At 48.6% G+C, this 11367-nt stretch overlaps 1 protein-coding gene across 1 annotated transcript in view; it reads left to right on the top strand.

The window, feature by feature from the left end:
- Positions 1 to 11367, top strand: part of SPTBN2 (spectrin beta, non-erythrocytic 2) — a 47192-nt gene that overhangs the window by 24203 nt on the left and 11622 nt on the right. Inside the window, exons 13-18 of the mRNA XM_007944950.1 lie at positions 696 to 833; positions 2746 to 3502; positions 4394 to 4596; positions 4937 to 5027; positions 5262 to 5408; positions 8432 to 8695. Of these exons, the coding sequence (XP_007943141.1) occupies positions 696 to 833; positions 2746 to 3502; positions 4394 to 4596; positions 4937 to 5027; positions 5262 to 5408; positions 8432 to 8695 (1600 nt within the window). The remainder of the gene's footprint in view (positions 1 to 695; positions 834 to 2745; positions 3503 to 4393; positions 4597 to 4936; positions 5028 to 5261; positions 5409 to 8431; positions 8696 to 11367) is intronic.

An 11367-nucleotide genomic window follows, 5' to 3' on the forward strand; every position in this document is an offset into this window, starting at 1 on the left:
TGGAAGACCCACACCTGGCGAGCAGCTTCTATAAAGATTACAGCCAACCAGAACCTACCAAGTCTCCCCTGATGAATACATAACTAAACAAATGACTCCAGAAAGTCGTATTGGAACACGGCTGTGCATGTTCATGTATATACTGTCTGTGGCTGCATTTCCTCAACGACAACAAAGTTGAATAGTTGTGATGAAGGCCATATCGCTTACAGAGCCTGAAATATTTATTACCTAATGCTGTTCAGAAAATGTTTACAGATCTCTGTCCTATTAGAATGAAAGTATCCCCAGGAAAAGTTATACTTCCCCTCTTTATCACTTTAACAAATATTTTTTGGTTATCATAGCATTCGTTGACATTTATTGATAGGATGGGACCTGGGTAGGTAGCTGAGGGGGTAGGTCCCAGGAAGGAATAATGGGTTGGACCCCAGGCCAGGGATTCACTCGACCTATTGTGTGGCTGTTCATGGCCTTCAACTTTCCCTGTCTTTTTGAGCAACTCTAGAGATGATTGTTTTTCAGCACGTTTTGGGGCTTGTGGGAATTCCTTCCTTGACCCACAGGTTCTACGTATCTCAAAGTCTGCAATGGGCAGAGACTCTTATAAGCCTCATGTGGAAATAGAGGGGTTCTCATGGGCGTCCCAGGGAGATATTGCACAGCATTTATACCCAGCTCTTCTACCTCATCAGGTTTGAGACCCTGGAGCCTGAGATGAATGCCCTTGCAGCACGAATTACTGCCGTGAACAATATTGCTGAACAGCTGCTGAAGGCCAACCCCCCGGGCAAAGACAGCATTGTGGACACCCAGAAGCAGCTCAACCAGAGGTAGGGCTGAGGAAGGCAGTGCTAGAGAACTGGGGACAGATGACACAGGTGGGGATGGCAACTGAAGGGAGCTGTGGAGGTCTGGAAGGGTAGCAATAAAAACGAGGAAGGAATCCACTTGGAATGTGTCAGGGGAGGAGAAATGATGCATCAACCAAAAATGAGGGCAAAGATATCTGAAGAGGCTAGTGACTGGACAGGGGCCATCAAGAAGAGAAGCAAAGGGGAAATGAGTGGACAGGAGGCTCTTTTTTTCTAATTTTTTATTCTGGTATTTTATTGTGTTTTTGGTGAAAGTTCACACAGCAAATTATGTTCTCATTTAATGATTTCTATACGTATTGTTTGGTGACATTGTTACATGTTTCAGAATAAGTCCACATACTCATTATTTCCTTTCTGGTGGTTCCATTTCCATTAATCTAGCTGCCCCTCTTATTTTCTCACCTTTGTTTTAGGGTAAATATGAACCATTTTGTCTCATACAGATTTTTTCTTTTTTTAAGGGAGCACAGTACTCATGGGTGATATTGCTTATTTTATGCACCAATCTGTTATTTAGCTGAAAGATGACTTCTGGGTGTGTCTTCAGTCCATAGTTTAAGGGGTATCTCATGGCGGTCATCTCAGGAATTCCGCTAGTTTCTACCCATTCAGTGAGTCTGGCTTTTGTTAAGAATTTGAGTTTTCCTTAGAACAACCAAACATATGAGATCGAAAGGGTAGTATTTGCTCCAGGGTAAAGCTAAAGGCAGGAAGATATAGGAAAGAAGGATGACTGGAAGTGGTAAACACAGGGAGAGAGAAGGAAGAGTGCTATTATATATGATTAAAGTGGGGATTACCATCAATGTCATGGATGAAGATGTTCGTGAATTGTTGAATAGAAAGCCAGTTTTCTCTGTGAGCTTTCACCCAAATCACAATAAAAAGTTTAATACATAGATAAAAGAAGTGGAGCTTGTTCTACATTTTTCTCCCATTCCATCCAGGATCATCTGTTAAGTGTCTGGTCAAAACAATCAGTAGTGATAGCCAGACACCATCTCATCCTTCTGGTCCGGGGATAGATGAGGCTGTGGTTCATACAGGCTATTAGTCCTGTAGAATAAGGAACAGCCTCTTTAAAAGTAGAAACATTTTGGCTGTTCTGCAATAAATGAAATAATAATTCCACATCTAGATACATAACCAAAAGAATTGAAAAGAAGAACTCAAATAGGCACATGCATGCCAGTTTTCACAGCAGCTCTACTCACAACAGACAAAAGGCAGAAACAACTCAAATGTCCATCAACCAACCAACAGATCAACAAATATCTTCCATACAATGGACTATTATTTAGCCATTAAGAGGAACAAAGTTCTGGTGTATTCTACAACCTGGAAGAACTTGAAAACATATGCTGAGTGAAAGAAGCCAGACATAAAAGATCAAATACTGTATGATTCCATTTCTGTGAAATGTCCAGAATACAGAGATACACTGAGACAGAGCGCAAAATCATGGTTTCTAGGGGCTGGGAAGGGAGAAGGTGGTGTGAGTGCTTAATGGGGCTAGCATTGCCTTTTGGGGCGATTAAATGTTCTGGAACTTGATAGTGGTGATGGTTGCAAAATATTGTGAATGTATTAAAGCCACTGAGACCGGGGGGAGGGGAGGAGGATGTGACTATAAATTTCCAAAACTGACTTAGGAGGAAATAGAAATCCTAGCTAGTCATACACATTTCAAAATGGTTAAAATGGTGAATTGTGTGTTATATGCATTGTACCACAATTAAAAAAAAAAAAAAAGCAGGTAGGTAGAATATAACAAGGGAGAGATAAGTCAGAAGAAGCAAGAAGCCTTCAGATTTACCTGGTTGGGGCAGGCAAGCTGAGCACCTCCAAACTCTCCCATTGCCCTCAGGTGGCAGCAGTTCCGGTCCCTGGCTGATGGCAAGAAGGTAGCACTGACATCAGCCCTGAGCATCCAGAACTACCACTTAGAGTGCACAGAGACCCAGGCCTGGATGAGAGAAAAGACCAAAGTCATTGAGTCCACCCAGGGCCTGGGAAATGACCTGGCCGGGGTGCTGGCACTGCAGCGTAAGCTGGCTGGCACTGAGCGGGACCTGGAGGCCATCGCTGCCCGGGTGGGTGAGCTGACTCGAGAAGCAAATGCCCTGGCCACTGGCCATCCAGCTCAAGCCCCTGCCATCAATGCCCGTCTTGGAGAGGTACAAGCCGGCTGGGAAGACCTAAGGGCCACCATGCGACGTCGAGAGGAGTCGCTGGGTGAGGCACGGCGACTGCAGGACTTCCTGCGCAGCTTGGATGACTTCCAGGCTTGGCTGGGCCGTACACAGACAGCTGTGGCCTCTGAAGAAGGCCCAGCCACTCTGCCTGAAGCAGAGGCCCTCCTGGCCCAACACGCAGCCCTGCGGGGAGAGGTGGAGCGGGCCCAGAGCGAGTACAGCCGGCTGCGGGCCTTGGGTGAGGAGGTGACCCGGGACCAGGCCGATCCCCAGTGCCTCTTCCTACGGCAGCGACTGGAAGCCCTGGGAACCGGCTGGGAGGAGCTGGGCCGCATGTGGGAGAGCCGGCAAGGCCGCCTGGCCCAGGCCCATGGCTTCCAGGGGTTCCTGCGGGATGCTCGCCAGGCTGAGGGCGTGCTCAGCAGCCAGGTGAGAGCCCAGGGAATGGGGGCAAAGTCCCATCCAGGAAGAAGAGGGAAATAGGAACCAGGGGCAACATGAAATAGGAGAGTAATGAACTGGGCAGGGGGAAATGCTAGTAGGTACAGTAGTTGAGGAAACAGAATGGGCAGGAAGAACATGTTAGAAAAACAAGGGAGTGAAAAAAATTTTTTTTGTAGATATAACTTACCAAAATTGACTTAGGAAGAAATAGAAATACTGGCTGGCTTAGTGCTTAAGGCATTTGACTGCTAACCAGAAGGCTGGTGGTTCAAACCCACCAGCCTCTCCCTGGAAGGAAGATTGGGCAATCTACTTCCATAGTGATACTGCCTTGGAAACCCAAAGGAAGGGTCACTATGAGTCAGATCCAACTCGATGACAGTGAGGTTTTTTTTTTTTTTTTTTTTTAAACCAATAACTGAGAACTCTGGTGGCATAGTGGGTAAGGCATTTGGCTGCTAACCAGAAGGCTGGCAGTTCAAACACACCAGCTGCTCCATGGGAGGAAGATAAGGCAATCTACTTCTATAAAGATTTACTGCCTTAGAAACTCAGTGAGGGTTGCTATGAGTTGGAATCGACTCAATTGACAGTGGGTTTGGTTTTTTGGATAATCAGTAACTGAAATAAGATGGAACAGAAATTTGGACTGTTAAAAGTTCTCCAGCCCAGCTCCCTGGTAACTTTCCACACATAATAATCAGGTACCCCCACCCTATCCATCTGCAGAGCTAGATCCTCTGTCTTGCCACTGCTCTGATTGGCCTCTGCTCCTCAGGTGTGCCCTCTGGGTGGGTCCTTTCTGAGTCACTCTACCCTTCCACAAGGCTGACTTGTGCTTTGAGAAGTGAATTTGATGTCTCCCCTCCCACACAGGAATATGTTCTATCTCACACGGAGATGCCGGGGACACTCCAGGCTGCTGATGCCGCCATAAAGAAACTGGAAGATTTCATGAGCACCATGGATGCCAATGGGGAGCGGATCCGTGGGCTCCTGGAGGCTGGGCGTCAGCTGGTGTCTGAGGGCAACATCCATGCCGAGAAGATCCAAGAGAAGGCGGACTCTATAGAGAGGAGGTAGGATGAGGACCTGAGAGGGAGATACAAGAAAATAAGACGGACTTCAAGAGAACTTGGTCTAGGCGAACTGACAGATGGAAGAGGGGAGCTGACAAAAAGTAGGGGTAGAAGAATTGAGTGGTTGGTGAGAAACTAAACCATGGGGGAGGAAGTTCTACCTCCCCCCACACTAGGGCAAAATGAAGTCTACAAGGAAACAGGACTCCTGGGGTACCCTATCATGTCCTAGGAGACATTATCCCCATAGTGGGAAGATTTAAGTCTTCTTGGGTTAGATAGAGGCTTGTAACCCTTCCACAGCAAGTTCAAGGGTTTTCATGAGGAGCTGTCGTTGCAGACACAGGAAGAATCAAGAAGCTGTGCAGCAGCTTCTGGGTCGTCTTCGGGACAACCGTGAGCAGCAGCATTTCTTACAAGACTGTCATGAGGTGAGGCTCCCAGCTCTGACATTTCCTAACCATCTCTTTCCCACAGTGCCGTCACTCTGATCCTAAAATAAGTGACCTAAGCATATGATCCCCTTCGTGGCTTCTTCCCGTATCTCCACCTACCCAGGTCCACCACTTCTCCTAGCTCACCCTGACCCCCTGCAACACTTCACTCTTCCTCTCCCTCTGAGACGTTCTCTGCCTTTCTCCACCTCTGCTTTATGTTTGGTCTAGCTGAAACTCTGGATTGATGAAAAGATGCTGACGGCCCAAGACGTGTCCTACGATGAGGCCCGCAACCTGCACACCAAGTGGCAGAAGCACCAGGCGTTCATGGCCGAGCTGGCCGCTAACAAGGACTGGCTGGACAAAGTGGACAAGGTGAGGGGTAGGGTTGGGAGCAGCAGGAAGAACACCCTGGAGGCCTCCTCTGGGTGGGGTCCTGGACACACTCAGGGAGGGATCCTGGTGCCACAGCTCCAAGGTGAAAAGTTAGGATCTGGGAACAAACATCTCAGGCCTGTGGGACAGTAGCTCCAGTAATTTGACATAGTACAAATCAGTAGGGAGCCAAGCTGTAGCCTGGGTTAAGATGATTACTGTTCCTGGGTCCAAGGAGCTCTGATGGTGTAGTGGTTAAGGCATTTGGTCAAACCCACCAGCCACTCCACAGAAGGAAGATGGGGTGCTCTGCTTCTGTAAAGATCTACAGCCTTAGAAACCAATGGTGTTCATTGTGAGTCAGAATCAACTCCAGGGCAGTTAGTTTGGTTTTGGTTTCGTTCCTGGATCCAGAGTGGGATAACACTCTTCATTAGGGGTCAACAGACTTTTTCTGTAAAGGACCAATTAGCGAATATTTTAGACTGCAGGCCATGGAGTTTTTGCTGGGACTACTCAACTCTTCCACTGTAGCACAAAAGCAACCGTAGACAATACATAAGGAAATGAGCATGGCTGTGTCTCAATAAAACTTTATTTACAAAAACAGGCAGTGGGCTAGATTGAGCCCCCAGGCTATAGTTTTCCAACCCTGGCTTTTGAGTCTTGCTGTTCCTGGTACTTGGTCTGTCACCCAGCTCATCCTCAAAAGCTGAAGCCAGGTCAACCTTCATCTCTACTCAGCAAGTTTCTTGGAGAAGTTATGTGCCCTCAGCACTCTTCTGGGTGCTGCCAGATGTATGAAATGACACTTTGCTTCCCTCAGGGGCATGATGGTTTGTTTGTTTGTTCAGCAAATGTTTACTTGGGTGGTGCAACGGTGAACACACTTGGCTGCTGAATGGCGGGTTGGCAGCTGTACCCTACTCAGAGGTACCTCAGGAGAGAGGTCTGATGATGTGCTTCTGAAAAATCAGCCCCTGGAAACCCAGCAGACGGCAGCTCTATTCTGATGCACAAGGGGTCACCTGGTTTGTTTTTCTTTTTGATTCTGTGCAAGACATTACACTCAGCATTGACAGGAATGAAGGTGAGTCTGTTGCAGGCTCCACCCTCAAGGAATGACACCGTGGCCAGGATAGGAGGCACACGCTGAATGTAACTTGGGCCATAAAAGAGAGTCCAGTACTGCCTGGCACTGTGGAGTGAGGAGCAGTGGGAAGTCCAGAAGCAGGAGCCTTCGGGGAAGTCCCTGAAGGGTGGGTGGGATTTGGACAAGCAGAATATTGGGGGAGAGCTGTTTCCAGGCAGAGAAAATATGGACAAGCAGAGGTGTGGAAGTGGGGTGCCTGTGTGGGGAGCAAGGGGGTAGGTCAGTCTGGCAGGAGCATGAAACGTGTGAAGGGACACCATATTGGGCCGGGCCAGGGAGACCGCTGATGGCCACAGAAGGCGTGTTCACTGAAGCGTGGACGGTGCTGAAAGTTTGTGAAGTTCCCAGGCAGTGCTTGAGTCGGACCTTCCTCATTCTCATTTGTTTCTTTATTTAACCAGCTGCCATTGGGTCAATTCCAACTCATGGTAAACCCATACCTCAGGGGGGAGCTGTGCTCCACGGGGTTCTCAGTGCCTCATTTTTCAGAAGTAGATCACCAGGCACCTCTGGATGGACTCAGACCTCCAACCTTTCTGTCCGCAGCTGAGCACGTTAACCGTTTGCACTACCCAGGGGCTCCTCCAATCTGGCAGTCAGGTGTCCGACAGACTGAAGGCAGTGTCCTGGTCTGTGTTCCCTAGAAGCAGACCTTGGAAGTAGAGGATGCGCCACCAGCGCCCCTAAAGAAGGGAAAGTCGTCAGGACAGGGTGCACTATTGTGACAGTTACCCCGTGAGCATTTGGAGCCAGTGGGGAACATGCAGCAGGCCTCTCCCAACCAAAGCTCAAGGAAGCCGAGTGGCTACCTATCCAGCCCTCGTTGACAGAGGGCCACTTCTCGGGGCATGACTCTGGCATCTGGAGCTTGCCTCGCACACAGGCCAGGAGAACGTGCTTCCCCCACCTCCCTGGAAACAAAAGCCCTCATGCAGAAAGGCTGGCAGTGGGACGGCCAGGTGGGACTCCCTTGCCATAAGTTCAGGTGATAGGTAATGAGCTGAGAAACATGTAATGGTAGCAAATGATATAAGACCATACGCAACAGAACACGAGAAAACACAGCACTAAGGGAAGTCAATGGTTAAGCACTCAGCCGCTGACCAAAAGGTTGGCGGTTCAAACACACCCAGCCACCCCAGGGAACAAAGACCTGGGGGTCTGCTTCTGTTAATACAACAGCCTGGAAATCCCTCTGGGGCAGTTCTGCTCTGTTGCGTGAGGTCACGCTGAGCCTGAATTGACTAGCCAGCACCCAACAACAACAACAAACCAAAAACCAAAGTCACTGCCATAGACTTGGCCCCGACTCATAGGGACCCCTCCTTGGGTTTCCAAGGCCGTATCTCTACGGAAGTAGATTGCCCAGCCTTCCTTCCGAGGAGTGGCTGGTGGGTTTGAACCTCCAGCCTTCTGGTTAGCAGTCAAGTGCCTTAGGCACACCGCCACCAGAGCTCCACAACAACAAGGGAATTCAAAATAAGCAAAGATTCCAAGAGTTTCTTCATCGAGATGAGGTTCAAGCTGGACCTTGGAGGAGGAGTAGGGTTAGATCCATGGTGAGGTGGGGCAGTGTAGAAGGGGCTACAATGTTTGGGAAGAGGATGTTGATAAGAATACACAAAAAAAAAAAAAAAAAACCAAACCCACTGGCGTTGAGTCAATCTCGACTCATAGCAACCCCACTTGGGTTTCTGCTGAATCGCCACCCTTCTGGTTAGCAGTCAAATGCCTTAGGCACCGTGCCACCAGAGCGCACACAAGGATTGGGAATCATTGCCCAAACTTGAGATCCCTGGGCTGCTCTCAGCCTGTAAGCTTCAGGGGTGTTTAATTCTAGCACATCCTCCTCCTTTGTCCCACTGCCCAGGAAGGACGGGAGCTGACTCTGGAGAAGCCAGAGCTGAAAGCCCTGGTGTCAGAGAAGCTAGAGGACCTGCACAAGCGCTGGGACGAGCTCGAGACCACCACTCAGACCAAAGCCCGCAGCCTCTTTGACGCCAACCGAGCCGAGCTGTTTGCCCAGAGCTGCTCAGCGCTGGAGAGCTGGCTGGAGAGCCTGCAGGCCCAGCTGCACTCTGATGACTACGGCAAGGACCTCACCAGTGTCAACATCCTGCTCAAGAAGCAACAGGTGCGCGGCGGGACTCTGCTGGGGGTGGGGGAAGCAGAAGAAAAGAGCTAGCAGCTGATCGCCCTGGAGATTGCAGGTAGTATCTTTATGGGTGTTTGCAAAGTGATAGCTCCAGGCCACCAGTATCAGTGTCACTGGGGTGTGTATCTGTCAGTTAAGTCAGGAGACAGAAACCACACTGATAATTTGAAAAGGGAAACTTTAGTAAAAGAATACACAAAACAAACAAACAAACAAACAAACAAAAACCAAACTCACTGCCGTTGAGTCAATCTCAACTTAAACAGAGACCCCTCCTTGGGTTTCCGCTGAATCGCCAGCCTTCTGGTTAGTATAGTCAGATGCCTTAGGCATTGTATCACCAGAGCTCACACAAGGATTGTAACAGTGTTAAGGAGTAAGGAGCCCTGGTGATACAGTGGTTAAGTGTGTTCAGCTGTTAACCAAAAGGTCAGCAATTGCAACCCACCAGCTGTAGGGAAAAGATAAGGCAGTTAGCTTCTGTAAAGATTACAGCCTTGTGGGCTGAACGTTTACTTCAGGTAGATACACTCCTTGGAGCGATCAATCGTGGGAGAACAGAAGGGCAGTGTTTCCAAAGGGAGACAGCTGGAGGGTGAGAGTGCATGGGAGGGAAGGACACAGGGAAGAGATAACTGCGGGGAGGAAGTGGGAAGAGAGCTGTTACACTGTGGGGAATTGCAGTCAATGTCATGAAACAAAATATGTACGAACTGCTGTATGGAAAATGAATTTGCTCTGTAAACTTTCACTCAAATCACAATTTAAAAAAAAATTACAGCCTTGGGAACCCTGTGGAGCAGCTCTACTCTGTCCTATAAATAGGGTCATTATGAGTCAGACCACCACTCATCTGTCAGTTTGTCGCACTGTGGTGGCTTGTGTGTTGCTGTGATACGGGAGGCTGTGCCACCAGTGTGTCAAATGCCAGCAGGGTCACCCATGGTGGACAGGTTTCAGCAGAGATTCCAGATGAACACAGACTGTGCAGAAGAAACCAGGCAACCTACTTCTGAAGAAAATTGGCCAATAGGAACCTTGTGATATCAGGACATTGTCCAACACAGTGGCAGAAGATGAGCCCCTCAGCTTGGAAGGCCCACAAAATATGACTGGGGAACAGCTGCCTACACAAAGTAGAGCTGACCTCAATGGCATGGATGGAGTAAAGCTTTGGGACCTTCATTTGCTGATGTGGCACAACTCAAAGTGAGAGGAAATAACTGCAAACATCCATTTGTAATTGGGATGTGGAAAGTGCGAAGAATGAATCTAGGAGAATTGGAAGTTATCAAAAATGAAATAGAATGTTTGAAGATTGATATCCTCGACATTGTTATGTGCCATTGAATCGGACCTGACTCACACGACCCCTCCTTGGGTTTCTGAGGCAGTATCACTATGGAAGTAGATTGCCCAACCTCCCTTCCGAGGAGTGGCTGGTGGGTTTGAACTGCCAGCCTTCTGGTTACCAGTCAAGTGCCTTAGGCACTATGCTACCAGAGCTCCTATCCTAGACATTAGTGAGCTGAAATGGACTGGTATTTGTCATTTTCAATTGGACAGTCATATGGTCTGCTATACCAGTGCACAAAGGACATGGAGGCGGCATCTTCTGACCTCCTCTAAGTTCACAAGAGGAAGACAGAATCACCATCAGCAGCCCAAGTCCTGTTCCTATGAGACCAGATATGCCGTCACCCCCCAGCCTTTTTGCCAACTCTGACACCAGCCGTCCCTTCCACGGTCCTCACTGCTTCTCTGCTGGGTCCGATAATCCATTGCAGTGGCCACACAGAACTCACAGATGATGCTGACGATTATGGGGTTTATTAGAGAAGCAACAGTTTGCAATTCAGGTTCAGGAACATGTCCAGGATGCAGTTCTTCCATCAGGACAGTCTCCCCTCTGCTGTGCCCTCAGGCACACCTCTCTGGCCCTTGGCCTCTTGACCTGGGCCCTGCCTCTGTGAGCCAGGTAAGCCTACCGCTGTCTCTTGCCTCTTGGTTCCACTGCCACCATTTCTCTACTGGGGCATCTCTCCAGCAGGGTGTCTCTCAGCCAAGGAGGTCCAGTGCAGGGATCTCGGGTCCAAGGACACGTTCCACTGCACTCCAGCTCTTCCCTCTTGATGGCAGTGAGATCCCCTCTCTGCCTCATGGTAAGCCTGTCAGAGTGACAAAGCTGACCAATCCCAACATCAGAGTTCTACACACCTTCTCTGCATGGTCCCACCCAGTACTCTGGTGGGAGTTACAAAGACTACGGCTGGAAAAGCCACACCAGGTAATTCACTGCACCACAACCAGGAACTACAAATTGAAGAGGAGCAGTGTTGCATTCATTGCCAAAACACATTTCAAGATCTATCTTGAAGTACAACACTGTCAGAGATAGGATAATATGCATATAACTACAAGGAAGACCAGTTAATATGACTACTATTCAAATTTATGCACCAACAACTAATGCCAAAGATGAAGAAACTGAGGATTTTCACCAACTTCTGCAGTCTGAAGTTGATCAAACATGAAATCAAGATGTACTGATAATTACTGGTGATTGGAATGTGAAAGTTGGAAACAAAGAAGAGTAATCAGTAGTTGGAAAATATGACCGTGGTGATAGAAATGATGCCAGAAAGCACATC

The sequence above is a fragment of the Orycteropus afer genome, unplaced genomic scaffold (genome assembly GCF_000298275.1).
Source record: "Orycteropus afer afer isolate SDZICR_OR568_19922 unplaced genomic scaffold, OryAfe1.0 scaffold00130, whole genome shotgun sequence".
Taxonomy (NCBI): Eukaryota; Metazoa; Chordata; class Mammalia; order Tubulidentata; family Orycteropodidae; genus Orycteropus; species Orycteropus afer.